The sequence below is a fragment of the Macaca nemestrina genome, chromosome 7, assembly GCF_043159975.1.
Source record: "Macaca nemestrina isolate mMacNem1 chromosome 7, mMacNem.hap1, whole genome shotgun sequence".
Classification (NCBI taxonomy): Eukaryota; Metazoa; Chordata; class Mammalia; order Primates; family Cercopithecidae; genus Macaca; species Macaca nemestrina.
The window spans coordinates 107110143-107136948 of NC_092131.1; the positions used below are offsets into that span (position 1 = coordinate 107110143).

The 26806-nt window shown below is 49.5% G+C and overlaps 1 protein-coding gene across 4 annotated transcripts in view; it reads left to right on the forward strand.

Moving 5' to 3' along the window:
• Positions 1-26806, forward strand: part of LOC105464705 (solute carrier family 28 member 1) — a 68164-nt gene that overhangs the window by 26279 nt on the left and 15079 nt on the right. For 2 of the 4 annotated variants that reach the window (XM_071100777.1, XM_071100778.1), the window contains exons 8-12: positions 1325-1438; positions 4407-4484; positions 14595-14675; positions 16994-17074; positions 20002-20127. In XM_071100777.1, coding sequence (XP_070956878.1) covers positions 1325-1438; positions 4407-4484; positions 14595-14675; positions 16994-17074; positions 20002-20127 — 480 coding nt within the window. Of the gene's footprint in view, positions 1-1324; positions 1439-4406; positions 4485-14594; positions 14676-16993; positions 17075-20001; positions 20128-23369; positions 23542-26806 lie in introns of all 4 variants that reach the window. The other 2 variants (XR_011626230.1, XM_071100779.1) reach the window with 2 other exon arrangements.

The following is a 26806-nucleotide window of genomic DNA, read 5'->3' on the forward strand; positions in this document are numbered from 1 at the left end:
TTGCCTCTCTCTTCTGCCTCTAGGCTGGATCTGGGTGCTGGGGTATAGGCAGATGCTCCTGTTGGGAGAGCCCCGGAGGCTCAGGGCCTGGAGAAGACCTGTGTGTATCAGGACAGGCTTCCTGTGAAGCGGAAGTCTTCAAACTCCCCAGCAGGGATGTCTCTCCAGACTCAGAGGCCACCAGGACATTTGTTTCCTTGGTGACATGTCCTCTGGTCAGTCCAATCCTGGTCTTCAGGTCTGTAGGCTCAGGAACTACCTCCACCCCAACCACAGAAAACACAGGCCAGAGCTCCAGTCTGTCTGCAGAGCCAAGGGTTTCCTGGAATCATTAGCTTAAAATAGTGCTTCTCAAAGTCTGCGCCCCAGACCAATGGCAGCAGTGCCTCCACGGAACTTACCAGAAATGTAACTTCTTAGGCCCCACCCTAGGCCCACTGCATTAGAAACTCAGGGGCAAGGGCAGCAATCATCCTGTCAGCAAGCACAATTCTGATGTGTACTAAATTCTGATGTAGACTAAATTCTGATATAGACTACATTCTAATGTGTACTAAATTCTGATGTGTACTAAAATCTGATGTATACTAAGGCAGGCATGCACCCATTTGGGAGGTCCCTGCCATGGGCAGATAGAACCTTCTCTCTCTGCCTCTGTAGCATCAGGATCCCTCCCTGTTTCACAGTGTGGCTACCACCTTCCCCAGGCTACCGCCAAGCCTCCCAGAAGGATGCACACCAGAGCTTGGACTTGCTGCTAAGGAATTATTAAATGCTGATCAGGGAACAGCAACCTGAGGAGCCCAGCTGTCATCTGCTGGGAGGGGCAGGGGGTGTGGGCATGGAGAGAGTTGGGGTTGAGGTGGATGGGAGCCCAGCCTGTGGAGGAGAGATTGGAGATGGTCAGGCAGACAGGGTTCACACGAGCTGGAGAGGAGCTGGGCCCGGAGCAGTCTGGTGCTGATCCTGAGGCCAGAGCCCCAGGCCACATCTCTGGCAGTGATGACCAGGAGACGAAGTGCCGTGGCATGCCCAAGGCTGGTCAGGTTTCACCTGAGTTCTTGGTTAGAATCTTGGCCCACCCCTGCCCACTGCCCAGGTCCATTCCTGCCAAGCACATGGCCTGTTCTGAATCCCAGGGAGGGATCAGGCAACAGTACTAGGCAACAGGCCTAGTACTCTGTCTGGCTCCAGCCCCATTCTCGGGGCAGGCCAATGCTCCTGGGCTCCCTCGGTAGCCAGTGCCCCCTGCTCTTACCCCCACCCAGCTCCCTGACCATCCCTCAAGGAGCTGAACTCACCTTTCCGTGGGGTGGGGTGGCAGGTGTCCTGGCGGGCCGTGTCTTGGGGACTTGGACTGCAGTTTGTACTTGGACTCCTCGTCATCAGAACAGAGCCAGGATTTATTGCGTTCCAGTGGCTGGGCGAGCAGATCCGGGTAGGTACATGGGACCTGGATGCCCAGAGCATCTTAGGTTACTGGGAGTAGGGGAGAAGCCACTTGGCAGGGCGAAAAGTGGGTGGTGAGGGGAGAAGCCACTTGGCAGGGCGAAAAGTGGGTGGTGAGGCCATAGAGATGGCTTGGGACCTGGAGGGTAGGGTAGACTGGGGGCTCCATACCAGGTGGGTAGCTGGGGCCCGGGCAGTGCAGCTGCCACTTCCCTCACACCTGGCACTGAGGCCCCAATAAAGTAGTCTTTTCAGAGGCTGGGTCTGCAATCAGCAGTGACTTGGAAATTGTAATAGTTAAAAGTGCTTTAAAAAAAATCTCCCCAAATCTGCAAATGATTTACTTCTGTGTGTATGTGTTTAAAAATAATGTGTATTGAAGTCATACATTTTTATTCTGTTGTTGCTTTTTTTTTTCAAGACAGGGTCTCACTTTTGTCACCCAGGCTGGAATGCAGTGGCACAATCTTGGCTCACTGCAACCTCTGCCTCCCTGGTTCAAGCAGTTCTCCTGCCTCAGCCTGCCCAGTAGCTGGGATTACAGGCACCCACCACCATGCCCGGCTAATGTTTGTATTTTTAGTAAAGACAGGGTTTCACCATGTTGGCCAGGCTGGTCTCGAACTCCTGACCTCAGACGATTTGCTTGCCTTGGCCTCCCAAATTGCTGGGATTACAGGCGTGAGCCACCACACCTGGGCCCATTTTGTTTTGTTTTGAAACAGTCTTGCTCTGGCATCCAGGCTGAGTGCAGTGGTGTGAATATGGCTCACTGCAGCCTTGACATCCTGGGCTCAAGTGATCCTCCCACCTCAGCCTCCCCAGTATTGAGTAGCTGGGACTACAGGTGTAAGCCACCATGCCAAGCTAATTAAAACATATTTTTTCTTTTTCTTTTTCTTTTCTTTTTTTTTTGTAGATACAGGGTCTCCCTATGTTGCCCAGGCTGGTCTCGAACTCCTGGGCTCAAGTGATCTCATCTTGAGCCATGGTGCCCAACCAATTTTGTTTTTTATTTTGGTAAAATATACAGAACATAAAATTGACCATTTTAACCACTTTTAAGTGTCATTAAATTCATGCACACTGTTGTACAACTATCATGATTTACTTTTGTCCAAAGAAAATTATAACAAATTTAGTTTAAAGATCTTAATTGGCTTTTACTTGTGATTTTAGAATGAGGCAACACCTCATTCTATAAAAATAGAGTGAGTGTTCCGATGAGTTGGGCAGAGGAGGTTGGCTTTATAGACAGAGAAAGGCTGAAGAAAGCAGAAACAGAAAACAAAAAGCAGATTGCTTGTTTCAAGGTCACTTTCCTTGTAAAGGTCAAAACTGAGGGGACTGCTTGTCATGCTGCATTTGGGGATATGGCTATATGTCTCATTCCCCTGGTTTTTTGGAAGGTCAGGAGACAGCTTAGTTTTGACTTGTGATGTGGAACTTTATAGCATGAGCGATTCCATTTTGGTTTGGTCTGTTGGGCGAAGTGCAGGAGCTCAGTCCAAACCAATGGTCTCCTTTATTTAACACTTAGAATTTTTAAAATCTATTTATTTGTTTATTTATTTTGAAACCAGGTTATGAGACTAGCTACTTTTTCTATTTTTGGTAGAGACAGAGTTTTACCACGTTGCCAAGGCTGGTCTCAAAGTCCTGGGCTCAAGTAATCTGCCTCCCTTGGCCTCCCAAAGTGCTGGGATTACAGGCATAAGCCACCACGCTGACCTTCTTTTATTTTATTTTAGTTTAGTTTAGATTAGTTTAGTTTAGTTTTGAGACAGGGTTTCACTTCCATCACTCAGACTGGAGTGCGGTGGCGTGATCTTAGCTCATTGCAGCCTCGACTTCCTAGACTCAAGGGATGCTCCCACCTCAGCCTCCTGAGTAGCTGCGACTATAGGTGTGAGCCACTACACCCGGCTAATTTTTGTGTTTTTAACACTTAAAAAAATATAAATTATCAAGGACATAGGTTAAATAGGTTAATCTACTTACCTCCCTCTCACCAGCTTGCAGTTCCCTGTGCTCTGTGCAGGGGGGAGCATGAGAACCCTGCCGGTCCAGGAATGTGCACACCTGCTGGCCTCGCTGAGAGTAACTGCACAGGGTGTGGAGGAAAAGACAGAGAGTTGCTTTTCTGGCTATGTCCCCATTTTATAGATGGGAACACTGAGGCCCGAACAAGAGAAATGACTTGCTGCCCCTGCAGTCACATTGCAAGTTCAGGATATAACACAGGTCTCCTATAGAAGCGTGGCTGGGCTCAGACTCCAAGGCCACAAGCCCGGGATGGGGACAAGATGAGGGGAGGCTTTGCCGTTGGTTGTCAGGGACCTGAGCAGGCACAAAAGGCACTGCCTTCTTCACACGTCTCATGGTTACTTCCATTGTCTCTTCTTTATTGTCCTAACAACTGTCAGAGCATTTCTTTTTATTTTTTTTGAGACAGAGTCTCGCTCTGTTGCCCAGGCTGCAGTGCAGTGGCACAAGCTCAGCTCACTGCAACCTCTGCCTCCTGGGTTCAAGCAATTTTCCTGCCTCAGCCTCCCGAGTAGCTGAGATTACAGGCGCCCACCACCACGCTCGGGTAATTTTTGTATTTTTAGCAGAGACGGGGTTTCACCATGTTTGCCAACTGGTCTCGAACTCCTGACCTCAGGTGATCCGCCTGCCTTGGCCTCCCAAAGTGCTGAGATTACAGGTGTGAGCCACTGCACCCAGCCTACAGAGCATGTCTTTAAAATTGACCAAAAAGGTGTCTCTTTGGCACATATGCTTAGGAGCGAGTGCCCGCGGCGGTAGCTTTAACACTCCTTGCCAGGTGGTGCCCACCCCAATAAGAGCCTGGGGGGACTACGTCCCTGGGCCAAACCGCCTGTCTCTGGTCGCTGCTTCCTCCCTCCTCCCTTTCCAGCCTCACTGCCTGTTTTTGTTTTGCATTTTTCTTTCAGATCTTCCTGAGCTACACGGAGGCCGGCTCCAGCTTCGTGTTTGGGGAGGCGCTGGTCAAGGATGTCTTTGCCTTTCAGGTCAGCTTGACTCAGGGTCCCAGAGGCCTTTAGCAGCCACTGCCCAACGACTCCAGCTAGAGGGGAGTCTGGGCATGGTGGGGGCCCAGGTGGAAGGGGGGAGTCCTATGGGCAGAGGTCGCCGTACTGGGAAGTTAGTGAACCTTAAGTCTGGAGCCCGGGAGGGGCCCAGCAATGTTCACCTCATGAGATGTTTTTACTATATTTTGTAAAATTTGCAAAAGTAAGATATTTCTGTATGTTTTTTTCTTAGAGATGACCCTCTAAATTATAGAATTACTGAGTAGCTGAGGACAAGAAGTGGGGGTAGGGGTCATGGGGATAACTCCTGCTGAGACCTTAGCCCCTGATGTGCTGCAGAGACTCTGCATCTAGAAAGAGCAGTTTCCAGGAAGGCTTAGGCTCAAATGATCCTCTCAGGTGCTCCTCCTTCAGGGCCCCTCACAGGCCACCTCTGCCAGGAAGCCAGCCCTTACTAGTCCCGCTGCAATAGCTCCTTCCTTCGTGTCCTCCTAGACCTATGATCCCACCTTCCCTCCTCCCTCCCTGCCTCCATCCATCCTTCCTTTCTTTCTTCCAACAAAAATCTATTGTGCATTTACTGCACTGCAAAATATTATAGGGGAAATGGAGATAAAGGCACTGTTCTGTTTCAAAGAACTTATTATCTAACGGTGGAGCCTCAACCCTAATTTAAAAACAAAGCAGCCTGTGCAAAGGATGAGGACGCTGCCGGTGGGACCCTTCACTGTTCTGGGTGGAGCTGTGGATGTATTTCTTTTTTCCCCAGTTAACTGTTTAAGCACTGAAATGCCTTGTTTAGTAAGAACTCTAGTGTAGCCCTCCTCTGCCTGCCTTACACTCCAGTTGTCTAAGACCAGCTTGCTCTAGGCTTAAGCTCCACTTGCCAGGCAAAAGAGAGAGACTTGGGGCCCCACTTACCCAGTAGCTGACCCCAGTTTTCTGCCACTGATGCATGGCACTGAGAGGAAAATCAGGGCTACCCACTCTTGGTACATCCGGGACCACCATCACCATGGAGCTGCTATGCAAGACCCCATGTGCAGGTTCTAGAGGTTTCTGCTGTTTTTCATTATGCTGGCCACTGTTCCCAGAGCCTCCCCACCTGCTGGGGGTCTTGGACCCAGGAGACTTTTGGCCCAAGCCATGGACTTGGCTATGGACTTCCGGACTGGCGTTGAGCCATGTCAGGAGTTCAGACCCTCCTGCCTACCCCTGACCCTGACCTCTGGTGAGTTCCCCTTGGAGCCTTAGCATCTCTTGTGCCAGCAGACTCCCTAGGGAATGTCCAGTCTAACACTGTCAGCCCTAGGAGGAAAGGGAGGGGCCCAGGTTCCTATCTTCTCTGAAGTCTTCTTGCCCCCTGGGCATACTTGCCCATCATGTTTTCTGAGACCAGTTCTGTATAGGGAGAATATTGGGAGGGGGAACCTATGTCAGCCCCGCAAAGGCCCCTAATACCATATTCTTTTAGGGTAACGAGCAGCTGCTCCCTTACCTTTGCATAACCAGTACGGGGGTACTGAGGTTTCAGAAAAGACCAGTAAGGTCTGCTTTAGGGTGACTTCCGGCGTCCACCCAGGCAGGAGGCAGGGAGGTTCCCGCAGCTTCTCATACTTTAAAACACACACACTCAGCCAGGCACGGTGGCTCATGCCTGTAATCCTAGCACTTTGGGAGGCCGAGGCAGGCGGATCACCTGAGGTTGGTAGTTTGAGACCAGCCTGACCGACATGGAGAAACCCTGTCTCCACTAAAAATACAAAATTAGCGGGGTGTGGTGGCATGCCTGTAATCCCAGCTACTCGGGAGGCTGAGGCAGGAGAATCGCTTGAACCTAGGAGGCGAAGGTTGCCATGAGCCGAGATCGTGCCATTGCACTCCAGCCTGGGCAACAAGAGCGGAACTCTGTCTCAACAAAACAAACACACACACACCCGACACTCTGCAGTTCAGCCTCCCCAGGCAGCTGGGTTCAAGTGCAATAAAGGAGGGGCCTGAGGAGTGCCTATAAGGAGAGATTCTTCCAACAAGAGACCATGAGGGAGACTCCTTGAGGAGGTGGCATTTGATATGGAGTTTAGGACAGAAGAGATTTGGACACACTGAGCTAGACAGGAAGAGGAAATGGCTTGGGCAAAGCGTGGAGGTGAGAAAATACTAGCGTGTCCGCAGTGCAGGGCAGAGTTCAGTGGACGGGCATGTAAGCTGTTTCCCAAAGGGAAATTAAAGCCTCGTTAGCCAAAAAGCAGGGGAAGAGGTGCTGGGCAGGCCACGCAGCTGCTGTCCGCCAGCGCCCCTTCCCCCGCCCACCACCAGCCAGCATCTCTCCTGCGTCATAGCTGGGCTTGCCTCTGCGTCTGCCCCCTGGCCACATTAGCTGTGTCTCCTCAAATCCTGCCTCCCTTTCTGGAAGGATGTGTGCACACCCGCTGCTTGTATCTCTCCCAGAATCACCCTTTAGAATCATGGATTCCTTGACTGTTGGTACCAGGAGGGAGTTCAGTGACGTTTGGGCCTCCCTTTTGTATTACTGATGGTCCAGCCAAGCCCCAGAGAGGAGCAGTGAACTAGCTACAATGGCACAGTGAGTTAGGGCAGAGCCAGAACTAGACCCCCTTCACTGGACTTCTGGTTAAGGGATGTATTCTTCCTCATACTATCAGCAGAAATCAGCGGCCTCATGTCTCTCCTCCAATACAAAAACACTCTGAATAACAAAAATGATCATTTAAAAATGTAGCCATTAGGCTGGGTGTGGTGGCTCACGCCTGTAATGCCAGTACTTTGGGAGGCTGAGGTGGTCTGATGACTTGAGTTCAGGGATTCGAGACCAGCCTGGCCAATATAGTGAAACCCCATCCCTACTAAAAATACAAAAATTAGCCAGGCATGGTGGCGGGTGCTTGTAATTCCAGCTACTCAGGAGGCTGAGGCAAGAGAATGACTTGAACCCGGGAGAGGTTCAAGTGAGCAGAGGTTCAAGAGGTTGCAGTGAGCAGAGATCGTACCACTGCACTCCAGCCCAGGCAACAGAGCGAGACTCTGTCAAAAAAAAAAAAAGCGGCCGGGCGCGGTGGCTCAAGCCTGTAATCCCAGCACTTTGGGAGGCCGAGACGGGTGGATCACGAGGTCAGGAGATCAAGACCATCCTGGCTAACACGGTGAAACCCCGTCTCTACTAAAAAATACAAAAAACTAGCCGGGAGAGGTGGCGGGCGCCTGTAGTCCCAGCTACTCCGGAGGCTGAGGCAGGAGAATGGCGTAAACCCGGGAGGTGGAGCTTGCAGTGAGCTGAGATCCGGCCATTGCACTCCAGGCTGGGCGACAGAGCGAGACTCCGTCTCAAAAAAAAAAAAAAAAAAGAAGAAGAAGAAGAAGAGGAGGAAAAGGAAGAGGAAGAGGAGGAGGAGGAAGAGGAAGAGGAAGTGGAAAAAGATGCATCAGTGGTGTCAAAAAACTTTGAAGTGGAATGTTCAGTTAAGATAAAAACAATAGTGAGCTGGGTTTATCATTAACCAGCCTCAGCATTTCCCAGCCAAACACTAGCAGTTTCCTGGCCTCTGGTAGGCCCTGTCCTCTGGACAAATTCCTGGATAGTGTATTGGCTGATGCGCCATCCTTAGCAATGCTGGGAAAGATGAAGGAGGACTAGGATAAATGCTTCATGGCCACAGAATTCTCTTTCTCACTAATCACAACATTTTATTCAGCCTCCCACTCTCCCCTGTATCACACACATATGCTTGGAATTTGCCCTCAAGGTAGGGGTGGTTTTGTTGAATGCTGAGCTGAACAGAAGACTCAGGACGTTCTCTCTGTTCTTTCTATGAATCATACAGACCTAGTCCAAGGCCTTTGGCCAATTTCAGCCTGGGGAAGTCTTCTCTGAGCTCACTCAGATTTTCAGAATCCAAGCTGCTTCCTGCTGGGCCATGGTCCAGCTGCTCTCTTCTGGGGGGAAGTAAAGTCTCTCCCTGGGGCTTCCTCAGCCCTCAGCCTGCCCTGGGCCTGGAGTCCAGTACAGTGGATGTGGACGTGGCAGTCACCCCTTGGCTGGATCAGCTGGATTAGTCATTCCACCTTGGCTTCGACTCCCTTCTAGTAACTTTCCACCCGCATGATCATACTCCCCTGGGTCTGGCTGACCCGGGAGCAGACTCTCATTCTTTCACTATTGTTCTAGCCTCCGGAACAAGCACCCACTGCTAAGCTCAGCAGTGCTGCTCACATTTCTCTGGAGGAACCCCTAGGGTCAAGGAAAATGTCTTCATCTCCTGAGAGTTTCGGGATGTCTGACATAGACTTGTAATCCCCAGTGGTTAACAGTGCCAAATTTTGCACACACACACACACACAAAGATCAAATAAGGACCAAAAGGTATCATTGGATTTGGTAGTTAAGGGGTAACCGGTAACCTTAGTGAGCATGGTTTTCATTGAAGGGAATGGGAAGTAAGTGAAGCCTGGGGTGGGATGGCTGAAAGAAGGGAGATGGGACAGCTGAGGCAGGAGGCATTGTTGAAAATCTGGGATCCAGGCAGAAATAGTAATGAGGGGCAGAGTGCTGAGGCCATTCTGGGCAAAGGGATGGCACAAACAGGAAATCAGGAGGTGTAGCTAGGGGACAGCCAGAAATGCAACTGTTTTGGACTTGAGTCCCTTCCACTTTCTGGCGATGGCACTGGTACAGTGTGCACCGCGGCTGCTGCCCCGAGCATCTTCCAACTTTGGGTTTTTGTGGCTCACTGTGGCCTGGGGCTGGTGACAGGGCACTGTCGACAGTGCTCAGGCCTTGGGGTCTGGGGACATGAGGGTTTGCCCAGACAGCCTTAGGAAGTCAGCAGGAGCCCTGGCTCAGCTTCCTCCAGGGAGAGGAGGAAGCAGGCCATGTCCTTAGTGGGTTTTGTCTGGCCTTCAAAGCCTATTTCTTGGCCCAGGTGATGAAGTTTGCTCAGAGTGTCTAATCTAGGCTCCAGGGCTGTGGTTGTCAGAGTGTGGTGTCCAGGTCAGCTGCACCAGCAGCATCTGGAAAGGCCAAACATCAGGCCCCACTGTAGACCTATTAAATCCAAAATATTTCTAGCAAATTCTCAGAGGTGCTGCTGGTCCACGTGCTGAGAACCAGTGGCCTAGAAGAGCTAGAATATCCTTCTTCCTTGAGTTATGGTACTAGCAGGACCAGCCTCCAAAGCCATTTCTACAAGGCAGTGGTCAGGACTTACTTGGCTCTTCCTTGAAGGGGACTGCCTTAGTCCGTCGAGGAGGCCATAATGAAAACCATACACTGGGTGGTTACAAGCCACAGAAATTTATTTCTCACACTTCTGGAAGTCTGAGATCAGGGTCCCTGCAAGGTTGAATTCTGTTGAGGCCCACTTTGCTCTCTGCCCACTTGGTCGTCTGTGTCCTCACATGGTAAAAGAGGTGAGGGAGCTCTCTGGAGCCTCTTTTGGTTTTTCTTTTTATCTTTTTGAGACAGGATCTCACTCTGTTGCCCAGGCTGGAGTGCAGCGGTGTGATCACTGCTTGCTGCAGCCTCCATCTCCTGGGCTCGTGATCCTCCTGCCTCAGCCTCCAGAATAGCTGGGACTACAGGCGCATACCATCATGCCTAGCTAATTTTTTGAATTTTGGTAGAGACAGGGTCTTACTATGTTGCCAGGCTGGTCTTGAACTCCTGAACTCAAGGAATCCTCTGGCCTCAGCCTCCCAAAATGCTGGGATTACAGGTGTGAGCCACTGTGCCTGGCATGTGGCCTCTTTTATAAGGGCACTAATCCCATTCATGAGGGCTCCACCCTCATAACCTAATCACCCCCCAAAGGCTCCACCTGCTAATACCATCACCTAGGGAATTAGGTTTCAATATATGAATTCAGGGGGACACAGACATTCAGTTTCCAGCAGGGATGCATGCTGCCCCTGAAGGCAGAGAAACAAGCCTCCAGGACTGTTCCCAAGGGGCATGCTCCCAAGGGGCATGGCAGGACCTTGGCAATCTGCATGGTGCCTGGGAGGTACATCTGCCTCTTTGCAGGTATGTGACCTCGGGTGGGTAGCCAAGATCTCACAGCCTCCGTGTGCCCATTTGTGAAGTGGGGACAGTTACATCCACCACAGATGCCATGAGGATTGATGAGTCTCCACATAGTAGGGACCTGACCCAGGGCAGGCCCTCGTGCCTCCCCTTTCCACAGCAGCACTGCCTTGAGCTGCTGCCCTGTTCTTCTGCCATGTCACATCCTGCAGGCCCCAGAGGTGTTTCCTGGCTGTAAGATGATATTGGCCACAGGGACCTTATTTAGTTTTCTATCCTACCTTAGAAAATTGGGGCCGCCTCTTTTCTCTTTTATTCCCCTCCCCTCCCTAGACAGTCTCCACTTAATCCAAAACATAGCTTCTTTTCCACCATAAATCTCCATCTCACAGATAGAAAATCTTTTGATTCCTGGCAGGAGAAAGTCCCAATGCTGCAGTGGGGTCCTGATGCCCCAGGCACTCTCCTTCCTGGCGTGGGCCCATCCCTGCAGGCCTGCCAGCTGCCTGGCAGTCTCTCTCAGGATCCACTGGACAAGCAGTCTAGACAGTACGTGACCCTCTCTGCGTCTCAGTCCCAGGAGTGGTGGAATGATGTCATCATACCCGTGCTGGAGGTGTTTCTAGACCCGGGGAGGTGGGGGGGGAGGAGTCATGGGGCAGGAAAAGGGTTTCTTGAGCCAGTTCTGGTGTTCTCTGTCAGATGACTTCCCCACCACAGTGAAGTTGGTGACAGATGACAGCAGAGCAAATCCAGATACCACCTGCAGCATTGGTCTGGGAAGGGACAGGAGAAAGAAAAGGCCTCAGCAGGGCTTGCTTCCCAGCTGCCCGGGGCAGAGTCTCCGTTCTCTTCAGGGTCCATTCTGTAATCCCAGTTCACTTTGAACTAGAGCCGAAATTTGGTTGCTCAAGACTCTCGCTCCTTAAAAAATAAAAGCAGCCCTTTCTGGGCCCCTCACTAGTCTCCAGCAGTGAGCACAGTGCTGCTTCTTGCGAGGGCTGTCCGTTCTTGTGGTCTCTCCTTCTTCATGTCCCACTTCCACCTTGGCTCACTGACATCAGCCTCAGTCCCCACCCCTCCTCTGACACTGCTGTCACCTAGATCATGGGCACCTCCAAGTTGCTAAGTCCCAGGGGTCTAGCTCAGTCCTTACCTTTCCAGAGTTCTCTGATGCCCCTGACACAACTGCTAGTGACTATTCCTTCTGGAAAAATTGCCCCTCGGTTTCCATCCCGCCTCTCTCCTGGCCATCCTCCGGCCCTTGGCTATTTCTTTGTCTCCTTCACAGGCTTCTCCTTCCCCTGTCACCATTCAGTGACACACTGACCACAGGGCCCTGTCCTTAGCCCCTGCGCTTCTCACTCAGGGTGATTTCCACAGTGAATTGTATCCACCAGCCATCTCTACGTGTCGTTGTTGTTCCTCTTCTAATTTTTTTTTCTTGTTTGTTTGTTTTGTTTTGTTTTTTTAGACAGGGTCTCACTCTGTCACCCCAGGCTGGGGTGCAGTGGGATGATCTCGGCTCACTGCAACCTCTGCCTCCTGGGTTCAAGCAATTTTTGTGCCTCGGCCTCCCTAGTAGCTGGGATTATAGGTGCCCGCCACTATGCCTGGTTTATTTTTTTGTATTTTTAGTAGAGACGGGGTTTCACTGTGTTGGCCAAGCTGGTCTCGAACGCTTGACCTCAAATGATCCACCCACCTCAGCCTCCCAAAGTGCTGGGATTACAGGTGTGAGCCACCGTGCCTGGCCTTCTTTTTTAAATTTTTTTAAAATTTTGTTTTAAGAGATAGGGTCTCACTCTGTTGACTGGGCTGTAGTGCAGTGCCATGATCATGACTCACTGCAGCCTCGAACTCCTGGAATCCAGTGATCCTCCCACTTCAGCCTCCAGAGCAGTTGGAACCACATGTGTGTACCACCATGCCCAGTTATTTAAAAAAATTTTGTATGTATAGAGATGGGGGCCTTGCTTTGTTTCCTAGCCTGGCCTCAAACTCCTGAGCTCAAGCAATCCTCCTGCCTTGGCCTCCCAAAATGCTGGAATTAAAGGCATGAACCACTATGCTGGGCCAACCTGTATTTCTTAAGAAAGAGCCCCAAGGCCTGGCCCAGATCTCCCCTCTCAGCTCCCAATCCTTTATCCAGCCGCCCGCTTGATATTCCACAGGCATCTCAGATTCAAAGTTCAAAACCAAACTGATCTTCCCACAAACCTCTCCTGCCTATGCTCCCTCCCTTGAGAAATGTCCACCTATTATTGAAAATTATAAGAATAGCTGAATGCGGTGGCTGACACCTGTAATCTCAGCACTTTGGGAGAATGAGGCGGGCAGATCTCTTGAGGTCAGGAGTTCGAGACCAGCCTGGCCAACATGATGAAACCTTGTCTCTACTAAAAATACAAAAATTAGCTGGGTATGACAGCAAGCACCTGTAATCCCAGCTACTTGGGAGGCTGAGGCAGGAGAATCACTTGAACCCAGGAGGCGGAGGCTGCAATGAGCCGAGATCGTGCCACTATACTCCAGCCTGGGCAACAGAGTGAGACTCTGTCTAAAAAAAAAAAAAAATTGTAGAAACAGATGAGAAATTCAGAAATAAAGAAAAAAGAAAACAACATTTACATAGCCCCAGCACATAGGGCAAGTTCTTTGACTATTTGGGAGTGCTTCTTTCTATAATTTTAATAATCCAATTTTCCCACTTAACATTGTAGCGTAAGAATGCTCCCATGCTATTACCAGTTCTACATGACTATTTTAAACTGTTGGGAACACAGGACACAGAATAGAGCAAACATTCCAACACAAAATGGTATAAGGTAAAAAGAAACCTTCCTCTCATCCCTGGCCCCCAAGGCACCCAGTTCCCTCCCCAAGGCACCTGCTGTTGCTGGCCTCTTGCACATCCTTCTAATGATTCCTGCACCCATACAAGATCACACACAATGCCCCTCACACACATGTTTTTGGAGAGGAAGGGGACCTTACTATGTTGCCCAGCCTGGCCTTGAACTCCCGGGCTCAAGCAATCCTCTTGCCTCAGCCTCCTGAGTAGATGGGACTATAGACACATGCCACCATGCATGGCTACCCCCGACCCCGTTTTTAAACCCACATAACAGCATAGCATACACTCTTGTGGTACACCTTCTCTTTTTTTCATTTAACAACATATCTTGGAAATCAGTCCACAGCTGCCCATAGAGAGTTTCTGCATTCTTGTTTCCTGACCTTTAGTGCACTGGTGTATGTCTGTATCCTAGGTGATGCAACTAGTCTTCCACTAAAAGACCTCTCCGTTTTTTGCCAGTTTGTTATTAAACATCAGACTACAGTAAAGAAAGACCAGGGTGCAGAAAAGCAACCTCCTTTTCCATGGGCCTGGAAAGGAGGGAATGGGTGTGAGAAATTCTGAAGGGAGAATGGGTGAGCTTGGAGTGAAGGAAGAGGAGTGTTCAGCCTGATACTCATAATAGGAGATGGGGTGATGGGAGGAGATGCTGGCTCAGGTCCGGGGTAAGCCTAATTCTGAGCTTGTTGGTGCTGAGCGGAAGTGGAGTACCAAAATGGTGAGGGTCCCCTCATTCAGGCCCAAAGCACGAGAGGGAGGTTAAGGCCAGAGTCTGAGGCCAAGGATTGAGCTCATGGAGAAGGGTGCACAATGCCACCCTCATAATGACCCTCAGATGTGGGCATTTTACTCCCATTTTAGAGACAAAGAAGCAGGAGATAAAAGTGGTTCACTCAGGCCCCACCCTACCACAGCACAGGCCTACCTGTGCTGAGGAGAGAGGGATGGTCTGGTGGCTGGTCACTATTTAGAGGGGAGCCGAGAGGACAAGACTGCCTCCAAAGAGGCCCTGCATGTGGAACACCTGGGACTTCATGCACTGATTTCAGAGCATCTTCCCAGATCCTGTCAGGCATCTGAGTGGCAAGGCCTGGGATGGAGTGGGCTGTCTGGGGTCTCCTGGACCCTGCCTGGCACCCTGCAGCCTGCCTGCCTCTAACCTGTGGTCCTATGCTCTCCTTCCCGGCAGGTTCTGCCCATCATTGTCTTCTTCAGCTGTGTCATATCGGTTCTCTACCACGTGGGCCTCATGCAGTGGGTGATCCTGAAGGTAAGTTCCCAGTGCCCATGACCTGGGCTCTCCCAGAGTCACCAGCTCACAGGGTTCACACTCTCCCAGAATGCCTTGCTCCCAGAGCGCAAACCTCCCCAAATACACTGCTCCCCAAGCCCATACCCTTCCAGAATTCCCTGCTCCCAGCACCTCCACCTTCCCAAAATCCCCAGCTCCCAAGTTCCACACCTTTCTGGAATCCCTTGCTTCTGAGGCCCATACCTTCCCAGAATCCCCTACTCTTAGAGTTCACAGTTCACACCTTCCTAGAATCCTTTGCTCCTGAGGTCCATACCTTCCCTGAATCCCCTGCTTCCAGGATCTTCAGCCTCACAGAATCTAGCACTGACCAAATATCCTTTCCCAAGGTCTCCTGTCATGATACCAAGGAGAAATAGCACCAAAGTCTAAAGTGGTCTTTCCTGGAGGAAATGTTGCAGTTTTGAGGCTGAATTGAAAAGGTGTAGAAGAAGAAAAATAATTTATACTGAAAAGATATTGAGAGACTGTAGCAGTGGGCCATATTGGCCAGACTCAGCTGGTATAAATGTTAGATCCTGTGCTTATGTTCATAAAATCTGCTGCACAAAACCAGGATGTAGGAGATAGCATTGGACAGCAACAGATAGCATTGGACCTGGCAAAAGATTCCAAGGTTTTAGTTGATTGAGCTCAGAATAAATCAGCAACATCAGATGGCTGCCAGAAAGGCAAAAACAACCTGTGGTTATTGTCTTTGTTCATTTTCTGTTGCTATAACAGAATATCACAGACTGGGTAATTTATAAAGAAAAGATACTTATTTGGCTCATGGTTCTGGAAGCTGGGAAGGCCAAGAGCATGGCACTGACATCTGGTAAGGGCCTTCTTGCTGTGTCATAACATGGTAGAAGGGCAGAAGGCAGAATTGAGCACACGAGACACAGAGAGAGCAGGGCCAAACTTATCCTCTTTATCGAGTTCACTCCCATGATAACCAAACTACTCCTGCAGTAACAGCATTAATCCATTCATGAGGGCAGAGCCTTCATGACCTAATCACCTCCTCAAGGTCATGCCTCTCAACATTGTTATGATGGGAATCAAATATATATATATTTTTCTCTGGCAATCAAATTTCAACATGAGTTTAGGTGGGGTTATTTAAACCATAGCAGTTGTGTTAAGAGCCCACACAGCATAGCATAAAGGAGGTGATTCTCCCCAGACCTGGAGACTGTGTTCAACCAAGAGGCTATGACAAACTGAACTATAAGCAGGAGAGTGAAAGGGCTTGAAACCATACCCTCTACAAAATGGTTGAAGGAATAAGGAACGAGGAGCCTGGAGAAGAGGAAGTTAGGGGAGGATAGCTGTCTCTGAATACTTACAGAAGAGAGATTAGGGAAAGGGCAGCCTGAGAGGCACCAGCAGTGGATAGAATTCCAGGGAAGCAGATTTCATCTTGATTAAAAAGAAGAACTTTCTAACTGGGCGTGGTGGCTCACACCTGTAATCCCAGCACTTTGGGAGGCCAAGGCAGACGGATCACCTGAGGTCAGGAGTTCGAGACCAGTCTGGCCAACATGGTGAAACTTCATCTCTACTAAAAATACAAAAATTAGCCGGGTGTGCTGGTGGGTGCCTGTAGCCCCAACTACTCAGGAGGCCGAGGCAGGAGAGTTGCTTGAACCTGGGAGGCAGAGGTTGCAGTGAGCTGAGATTGTGCAACAGAACGAGGCTCTGTCTCAAAAAAAAAAAAAAAAAAAAGAAAAAGAAAAAAAGAAAAAGAAAAGAAAAGAAAAACGCTTTCTAACACAATGTTTCCCAAAATCTTTTCCACAAAACTCTAGTTCCACAGCATGTTAGTAAATGTTACTAGGTAAAGGTAGCCTGATCCCATGGTCAAATAATTTAGGGAAACTAGGCTAGACATTATGCTACATAAATTTAAACAAGCTTAATGCAAGACTTCTCAGAGGCTTTACTAAGCTAATGTATATTGGTAATCTCTAAGGGGTGTGTGTGTGTGTGTGTGTGTGTGTGTGTGCGCGCGCGCGCGCGCGCGCGCGCAATTCGCAATTCTCAAATATATTTGGCCAGGAAATCCTTTCTGCATTCCTATGGCGAAATGGGTGGCCTTGGGAAGGGGTAAGCCCCTATCGATGAAGGTGTGGAAGAAGATTATGAATTGACCTTTTGGGAAAATGTAGATGAGGGGGTCCTTCACTGGGCTGGGAGTTGGGAGGAAGGTGTGTCAGGTCTTTCACTCCAGCCCCCTTTGACTCTGGGGTTTGCTGATGTCCGCCAACAAAGAACACTCTGCTTCCTTCTAGATTGCCTGGCTGATGCAAGTCACCATGGATACCACAGCCACTGAGACCCTGAGCGTGGCTGGAAACATCTTTGTGAGCCAGGTGGGTATGGCAGCCTCCTACCCTCATGCTCATCAGCAGCTTCCCCAAAGAGGGCAGCTTCCCTGGATCCCCAGAGCTCTGATTTAGTCCAAGGAAGAGCCATTTGAACCTTCTCCCAGGGTCCTCAAATTCTGCTGCCCCAGGGCTACGCTGTTTGGGGGATGACTGGGTCGTGCCAGGGAGGATGTCATCTGTCTGGCTTCTCTTACCACTCTAGCCCTAGGCGGTCTTCATCAGCCTGAAGACTCACAGCTCCTACAGATGGAGTCCAGTTTCTCATCTTATACGTGAGGAAACAGGCTCAGGGGATGGGAACTGCTTGACCAAGATCCCACACGTATAAGCCATGGCTTCGAATCCAGGTTTTCTTCTTTCTGGTCAGAGTTTTTTCCACTGCATTATTTTGTCTTTTCTTTTCTCCCTCTTTCTTAAAATGTATTTTCCAAAGTAAATGTGGCTCTGAAAGCACCCTCGGTGCTGAGTCCCTTTCAGAAAGCCTGATCCCCTGAGGATGGCCCTCTGGAGACTCTGCCAAGGCCTGTCCTGGCCCATCTGCTTAATGTTTGAGTCACCAAGAGACACTCTTGTCAAAAGATGCCATATTTCACTGTACAGTTTAGGAAACTTTGGGGAATATTTTTATCTTTTTTTCTGTGGTGCAAGTGTGTTGATTTGAAAGTTTTTTTTCTGGTTGTTTTTTGTTTAATTTTTAGCCAATGAAGATAGACATACTCTCAGATAAATTGTCAAAAAAGTCCCTTAAGGTGTTCAAAATGAGGCAAAAGAGGAAAACACTATTAAAATGCAAAGCAGTTATTTTATATGAAAGGCTGCAAATGTGTTCCATGTGTTTTGCTGGGAAAATATATAGGCGGGGTGACATTGGGCGACGTGAAGCGCTGCCAAGGTGAATTCATTTCGGACAAGTTGTTGGTCAAACTGACCTAGGTGCCAGGGTCTGTGCCTCATTTCCCCCAAGAAGGGGGAATGGGGAGCCTTCAGGGGTCAGTGATATCATTTCAACCTCTCTACATGTGGCAGGCCTGGGCCCTCTCCTCTTGTCCATCCACACTGCCTCCCTGCAGGATCACATTAGCCCCATGGCTTTAAATGCTCTAAATGCCTCCCAGGTCCTGCTCTGCAGTCCTGACCTCCCATGAACTCAGGAGTGACAGGTCAACTGGCCCCTTGACGGTCCACTTGGAGATTTAAGGGGTGTCTCACATTAAGACGCTAAGTCCAAACAACCAGAACTGTTGCTCCCCTCCCTCATCACCTCTGCCCCTCTGAAGCCCTTCCCCTCTTAGCAGTTGGGAACATCTTCCACAGGATCGTTCAGTTGGAGCTGGAGGAGCTGCCCTGCCTTCCTCCACTTCCCCCACCGCGGCATCCAGTCTATCAGCATTCCCACAGCGCTGCCTCTGTGGCCCATCTACACCCCCCCGCTGCCCGGGCCACCTGCCTCTCACCTGAACACTGCTGTCTCCTCCTACCTCTTCTCCCTGCCCCTACTATCTGTCCTTCACTCATACACCCGAGTGACCCTTCATACACACAAAGCAGATGATTCCACTCCCGCCTAAGCAAGCTCACCCCTCACCCCGGCTTCCCAGCCCCTCTGTGGCACACCTGCCCCCTCTGCCTCCATCTCAGGCAGCTCCCCCACGCCCATCTGCAGCAGACATGCTGACTGCTATGGCTTCTGGACTTTGCAGAGCTTCTTGCTGCTTTAGGGCCTCTGCTGTTCGCTTGCCTGGAATGCTGTGCTATCAAACCATGTCACTGGCTCCTTCAGGTCTCAGCCAACCCTAACCTAATGTCACCTCCTCAGAGAGGCCTTTGCCGATTTCTCAGTTTTTTTGTTTTTGTTTTCTGAGATGGAGTCTCACTCTGTCACCCAGGCTGGAGTGCAGTGGCACAATCTTTGGCTCACTGCAACCTCCACCCCCCAGGTTCAAGTGATTTTCGTGCCTAAGCCTCCCTAGTAGCTGGGATTACTGACATGTGTCACCATGCCCGGCTAATTTCAGTATTTTTAGTTGAGATGGAGTTTCACCATGTTGGCCAGGCTGGTCTGGAACTCCTGACCTCAGGTGATTCTACCACTTCAGCCTCCCAAAGTGCTGGGATTACAGGCATGAGACACCATGCCTGGCCTACTCAGTTTTAAACACCCCTAACCAGTAGGCATTCTCACACATATCTTCATAGCTTTCATCACCGTCTAAAATGACATTGCTTACCTGCTTGGTTCCTTGTTGATTATCTATATCCTCCCACCACCTGCTAAAGCTCCCCTCCCGCCCTCCACTGCTCCCAGGATAGAAGCCCCGTGAAGGCAGGGACTTTATCCTGTTGACCCCATGTTCCTATTCTATAGAACAGTGCCTGGAACACAGTAGGCATTCAGTAACTAGTTACTGAGTGAATAACGAAGGGCTTCGGGCTGCCCAGATGCCCAGAAATGCACCCCTCATCCAATGCCGCAGCTTCTTTCTTTCGGTCACCACTGTGGCAGCAGGAGAGCTTGGGCCTGCAGCAGGATCTGCTTCCCATCCATTTACGTAAGCAGGGGTCATTCCTGGAACCCCTCTGAACCTCTTTTGCTCTCCTGGAAAACGGAGATGCCCACTTCTATCTTAGAAGGTTGTGAGTAACAAAGGTGACGTGCCTAGCAGGGTACCTGGCACGTGGCAGGCTGTCGACACAGGGGAGCATTGTCAGGCCGGGAGGGAGGGATGCGGGTCTTTCTGCAGAGATGGGCAATGCTGAGGTTCAGAGAGGCTCAGCCAAGTACGGACACTGGTCTTTACCCCACCCTGCTGCCTCTTACCGTGGGACTCCCAGGCACTGACTGTGACCTATGGAGGGGGAGGGTGTGCCCAACCACCCCCACCCTGCTTGTCTGACATCTTTCCTCTTTGCAGACCGAGGCTCCATTACTGATCCGGCCCTACTTGGCAGACATGACACTTTCTGAAGTCCATGTTGTCATGACCGGAGGTTACGCCACCATTGCTGGCAGCCTGCTGGGCGCCTACATCTCCTTTGGGGTAGGCAGAGCCCTCCTTCTGCTCGGCTATGTTGAGGACCTGAAACCCATCTTTGTGGGAGCCCCACACAGCTCCTGGCCAGAGCAGCCCTGGGATCTTCTCTCTTGGGCCTGCTGTGCTGGCAAGAGGAGTGGCTTCCCCTGAACCAGGCTGGACCATTTGCTCGGGCTTTGTGCATGGCCGCCTGGGGCAAAGCTGCCCGGTGTTCCATTTACTGAGTGCATACTAGGTGCCAAGCAGTATGCTAGGTGTTTTAATAGCCCCATTTTCCAGATGAGAAAATTGAGGCTCCAGAGTAAGTGAGATGCCCAAACCCAGATCTGTCTGACTCCAAAATTCATGCTCGTTTCTCCAGTCTCACACCTGGGCTGTCCCTAGAGATCCGTCCTACTCCTTCCCTCCTCCCCTTCCCCATACTCTCTCTGGGCCCAAGTCCTGCCTCTGCTCCTAAATTATTTCCTGTGCAGTTTACACAGCATAAAGCATTTGTAAGTCAAAATCCAGTGGTGTGAATTAGGCCCTTAAAGCAATCACAGTGCTACTGCATGGCGGGTAGAGGGGAATTTTCAAATGCATCCCTCACATAATGCCCGGTAATAATGCTTTACTTTCGTAAAACACCTTGTGCTTTCACACTTGTGCTTTCACAGGCAAATCTTCAAAGGTCTCAATTTTATTTCCTTAATGATCAAAGAAATTCTTGCTTATTGCAGAAAGGAAAAAGTTTTTAAATCTCTTTCTTAACCCCACTTCCCGTGGGTAACTGCTTCTATTTTTTAATTTTCTATTTGAATTTTTTTTTTTTTTTTTTTTTTTTTTGAGATGGAGTCTTGCTCTGTTGCCAGGTTGGAGCGCAGTGGCACAATCTCGGCTCACTGCAACCTCCAGCTCCCTGGTTCAAGCATTTCTCCTGCCTCAGCCTCCTGAGTAGCTAGGATTACAGGCACACCCCACCATGCCCAGCTAATTTTTTTTAAGTAGAGACGGGGTTTCACCATGTTGGCCAGGATGGTCTCAAACTCCTGACCTTGTGATATGTCTGCCTCAGCCTCCCAAAGTGCCGGGATTATAGGCGTGAGCCACCTCGCCTGGCCCGGTAACTGCTTTTAATAGCTTAGAACAGCTATTCTCAAAGTGGGGTTCATGGACCAGCATTGTCAGCATCACCTGAGAACTTGTTAGAAATGCAAATTATTGGGCCCATCCTAGACCTGCTGAATCAGAGACAATGGGGGAGGCCAAGGCAGGCGGATTGCCTGAGGTCAGGAGTTCAAGAGCAGCCCGGCCAACATGGCGGAATCTTATCTCTACTAAAAATACAAAAAAATAGCTGGCCATGGTGATGGGTGCTTGTAACCCCAGCTACTTGGGAGGCTGAGGCAGGAGAATCACTTGAAACTGGGAGGCGGAGGTTCCAGTGAGCTGAGATAGCACCACTGCACAGCAGCCTGGGCAACAGAGTGAGACTCCATCTCAAAAAAAAAAAAAAAAGAAAAGAAATGATGGGGGTGGGACCAACATACTGCGTTGCAACAGGCCTCACAGGTGATTCTGATGCTCGCCCAGTTTGAGACCCACTGACCTAAAATGTCATTCCAAATCTTTCTGTGTAAGCAGTCTTTTAGGTATATACACCTGAGTACTCACATACTTTCTTTTTTTTTAAAAAATAAAAGATGAGAATCATTGATAAGGAGAAAATAGTTCATAAATTATAAAAAGATATTCAAACTCACTGATGTTCAAAAGAATTAAAATAATAATAACTTAATTTCTTCTAAGTGATATACAACCCATTACATGCCTCCAAATGGCAAGAGTATGTGGTACTCACCCACTCATGGTAAGAGTTTAATTTAGTGTAACCTTTTTGGTGAATGACTATCAGTCTATTTATTATATATTTATTTTATTATATATATAATATTTTATTATTTTATCATATATCACTTTCAAAAATTTTATTTATATAATAAAATATTATATTTTTATTATATAGATCACTTAAAATTATTTATTTTTTCTTTTTTAACTCCCCACATGACACCAACATGTATTTATATGTATTTTGAGACAGAGTCTCCCTCTGTTACTCAAGCTGGAGCACAGTGGTGCGATCGCAGCTCACCATAGCCTCAAACTCCTGGACTCAAGCAATCCTCTCACCTCAGCCTCCTGAATCGCTGGGACTACATACGTGCACCACCACCCCTGGCTTTTTTTTTTTTTTTTTTTTTTTTTTGGTAGAGATGGGGTCTTGCTATGTTGCTCAGGCTGGTTTTAAACTCCTGGGCTCAAGCAATCCTCCTGCCTTAGCCTCCCAAAATAGTAGGATTACAGGCATGAGCTACTGCATCCAGCTTCAATCACTTTAAAAATATTCTCTCCCTTTGATCCAGCTAGAAAAATTGTGATATAGGGATATTCTCACAAGTGTTCAAGAAATGCAAAATTTCAGCATTATTTGCAAAAGCAAGAAAACAGGGCAGCCTAAATGCCCGGCAGTACAGTTATGCACTGGGTGCATTCCTCCACACAAGGCGGTAGCATTCTGCATGAGAGCGAGGTGGCCTGTGTGTGCTGATTTGGAGATTGACCCTGCCATGCCTTCGCCTGACCCCCAGGCTCTCTGGATGCTGTGTGTGTGTGTGTGTGCGCGCGCGGCGTGTGTGTGAAAGGGGGGGATGGGCGGGGGCAGTGACCAGAGAATGAGCTATACTGTCCCCTTCTTTAGTCCCAAATTCCACCTATCTCTCTCATCTCTGTCCCTGGAGATGATGAGGGATGGGTGAAAAAACAGCCAGCCTGCCCTTCCATGTCTCCTTCACTCTGGATGCCTGGACCACACCAAGAAGCTCAGCTCTACATCCCACAGAGCTGTCTGGGAAGGGCCGGCTGTTGCTTGACTTTTCAAGAAGTCCCCCTGTGCTCAGGAGCTTTGGTTTCTGGCCTGGCACCCTCCCATCTAGAATTCTAGAGACTATCATCTGGTTTGCACCTGTCTTGCTGAGGCCTAGAAAGGGCTCATTAAAGCTGGTGCACTCCCCACCTACCCCACCACCAATTGTTTTCGGTAGTGTAGGGGCCAAGGGAAAATTTCCCTTACACCCCCTGAAGGTTCACGGAAAAATCAACTCACAAAAGGCAGATTAACAGGAGAAAGGCACACAAATTTATTTAATGTATACACTTGGGAGCCTTCAGAATGAAGACCCAAAGATACAGGGAAATTTTGTGCTCAGGTTCAACAAAGTATGGACAGCCACGTAGAAACAGAATTGGACAAACGCAGTGTGATCTAATACTGAGTGGAGGAAAAACCGCAAAACCTGTCTGCGTAGACTCTTCTTGGCCTCTCTGAGCATGCATTTCTTCCTTCTGGAAGGGGGGTCTCATGACCTGCAGTCAGACAAGGTACGTCAGATAATTTCTTTATTGCCAGTTTTTACCCAGAAAGGCAGAGAGAAGTTAGAGCGATGTGTTTAGGCTTTGATGGCTGGGTTTTGGGAAAAGGGCTTCTGGTCTCTGTGCCCTGCCTTGGAGAAGAGGAATTCTAGTTTTTATGGCTAGCCTTGAGGGAGAATTGGACTGAGAGATGGGAGGGCAGGAGAGAAAAGCTTCTTCCGAGGCGGCTTCTGAGCCCTTCATCCTGGGTATTGTTTTCAGAGTCCCAAGAGAAGGAATTTGATATTTCAAAAATGGAAACCCAAAACTTTGTTCCTGAAACTTTTCTTCATGGCAGGATATTGGGGGAGGGGATGCCATTATATTTTCAGAATGTAGGGCTTTAAATGTCTTAACCTTGTTCTGGTTCCCTCAGCCAACGAAAAGAATAACCCTGGTGTTCTTCCTAGTCATTACTTAGAACTTAAACACTGGAAGAATGCTCGCCCATTTCCACAGTCTGGCTTAAAACTCAGCCCTTTTTCCTTCCCTTTCTCAGGCAAAAGTCCAGGCCCAGCACGGGGCAATCTGGCTTCCCCATTGATAGGGCCTGGGTACCCACTTCCCTTTAGCTGCACAGAATGGGCAGAGGCAGCCAGGATCAGCCCTAGGTGCCCTTCAGCCTCCATTCACAGTCTCTGATTTGAAAGCCCCAGACTACAACTATAGCTGGCCCAGAGTTTGAAAAGCACCTAACAAACCTTCCTTCCCTTCAATCTCTGGATCTGCCCCCAGTCTTGTCTCCAGAGCAGCTCTCTTCTGCCACCACCTGGCTCATGGCAGTCACTGCACCAGCCCTGCACTGCACTCCCTCTAACTTCCTTCCCCAGTCAGTTCCTCGGTATCTTTGGCTCTACCCTCAGCCCCTGAATCCCAGAAGGGTCTCTCTTGCTCTTTCCTTCAAACTCCCAGATTCTTTTTTTTGAGGCAGAGTCTCCCTCTGTCGCCCAGGCTGGAGTGCAGTGGCTTGATCTCGGCTCACTACAACCTCCACCTCATGGGTTCAAGCAATTCTCCTGCCTCAGCCTGCCAAGCAGCTGGGATTACAGGCATGCGCCACCACGCCCAGATAATTTTTGTATTTTTAGTAGAGACAGGGTTTCACTATGTTGGCCAGGCTGGCCTCGAACTCCTGACTTCAGGTGATCTGCCCGCCTTGGCCTCCCAAAGTGCTGGCATTATAGGCATGAGCCACTGCGCCCGGCCTCCAAGCTCCCAGATTCTTTTTATTTTTATTTTTTTTAGTTTTATTTTTTTGTTTGAGACAGAGTCTGCCTCTGTCGCCCAGGCTGGAGTGCAGTGGTGCGCTCTCGGCTCACTGCAAGCTCCGCCTCCTGGGTTCCTGCCATTCTCCTGCCTCAGCCTCCTGAGTACCTGGGACTACAGGCGCCCGCCACCACGCCCGGCTAATTTTTTGTATTTTTAATAGAGACGGGATTTCACCGTGTTAGGCGGAATGATCTCGATCTCCTGACCTTGTGATCCGCCCACTCGGCCTACCAAAGTGCTGGGATTACTGGCGTGAGCCACCGCGCCCGGCCAGCTCCCACATTCTTAAGACCACTTTGTTGCTCACTCTGGCTCTCTTCTCCGCACATCCCTCCTATTGCTGATATCTGGATATATCTAGACCTCCACTGGCCAATACAGTAGCCCCCAAACACATGGCTATTGAACACCTGAAATGTGGCTAGTCGTATTGAAAAAATTTTAAGATGTTTTATTAATTTTTAATTTTTATTTTGTCATCCATATTGATAGTTTTATATTGATTACATGGGTGGAAAGAAAATATTTTGGATATATTGAGTTAAATATTAAATTAAAAATGAAATTATTAAAATTAATTTAACCTATTTCTTTTTCCTTTTTAAAATGTGGCTATGGCCGGGTGTGTTGGCTCACACCTGTAATCCCAGCACTTTGGGAGGCCGAGACGGGTGGGTCACCTGAGGTCAGGAGTTCAAGACCAGCCTGGGCAACATGGAGAAACCCCGTCTCTACAAAAATACAAAAATTAGCCAGGCATGACGTCAGGTGCCTTTAATTCCAGCTACTTAAGAGGCTGAGGTGGGAGAATTGCTTGAGCCCAGGAGGCAGAGGTTGCAGTGAACCAAGATCGTGCCATTGCACTCCAGCCTGGGCAACACAGCAAGACTCTGTTTCAAAAAACAAAGAAATGTAGCTACTAGGCTGGGTGCAGTGGCTCATGCCTGTAATTCCATTACTTTGGGAGGCCAAGGCAGGAGGATGACTGAGACCAAGAGCTTGAGACCAGCATGGGCAACATAGGGAGACCCCTATCGCTAAAAACTTTAAAAAATAAAAAATTACCTGGGCATGGTGGCATACATCTATAGTCCCAGGTACTGGAGAGGCTGAAGTGGGAGGATCACTTGAGCACAGGAGGTCAAGGCTATTGTGAGCCATGATCATACCATTACACTCCAGCCTGGGTGACAGAGCGAGACCCTTTGGGTCAGAGAAAGAAGGGCCATGGGCAGGTGTGGGCCCTGGGATGCTAGGATAGAAGGCTTTCCTGGCCAGGTGCCTGGGAGGCAGGGCTGGGGAATGTCACAGCCCTGCAGAGTAGTTAGCAGTGGCTGGCCCGGTGCCCAGGGAGTCCTGCCTGTGCAGGACTCAGCCCTTTCCATGATGAACTGGAAACTAGCAACCCCAGCATTTGAGGCTGTGACCACAACTGGGTCACCCAGGGGACAGTGTCCAGGAATGTGACAACTGCAGGGTGTGTTCCCTGCTGTGACTCAGGTTTACAAACCAGATGTAATCTACAAGTCAGAGGAAGGGGCAGGATCCTGCCTAGTGGAAGGAAAATACCAAGATTCCAGGTGTGGCACCATCCCAGCTGGGGCTGGGCAACTGAGGAGGAAGCAGGTGAAGTCGCAAAGCCTGGCCCAGAAAGTCCAGAGAGGACACCTGCCCCGAGTGGGCTTCATCCAGCAAGGGGCAGGGGCCCAGGCTTGCACACCCAGTGCCCACACAGGGCCCTGGGGAGGTATCAGGCTGCTGCCAATTCTTGTTCACGTTTTAAGGAGTTTTGTCGATCATTAAAAAGAAACAACTGGGGTTTAGAAAAAGAAGAAAGACACAATTCCTTGGATTCAGAGTCTGAGAGGGTCTCCAGCCTGGCTTCTCAGCAGCAGGCCTGGCACTTCCCTGAGATGGTAATGAGGGGTGCCCATGATCTGCCCTCTGCTTTTCTTTTTTATTTATT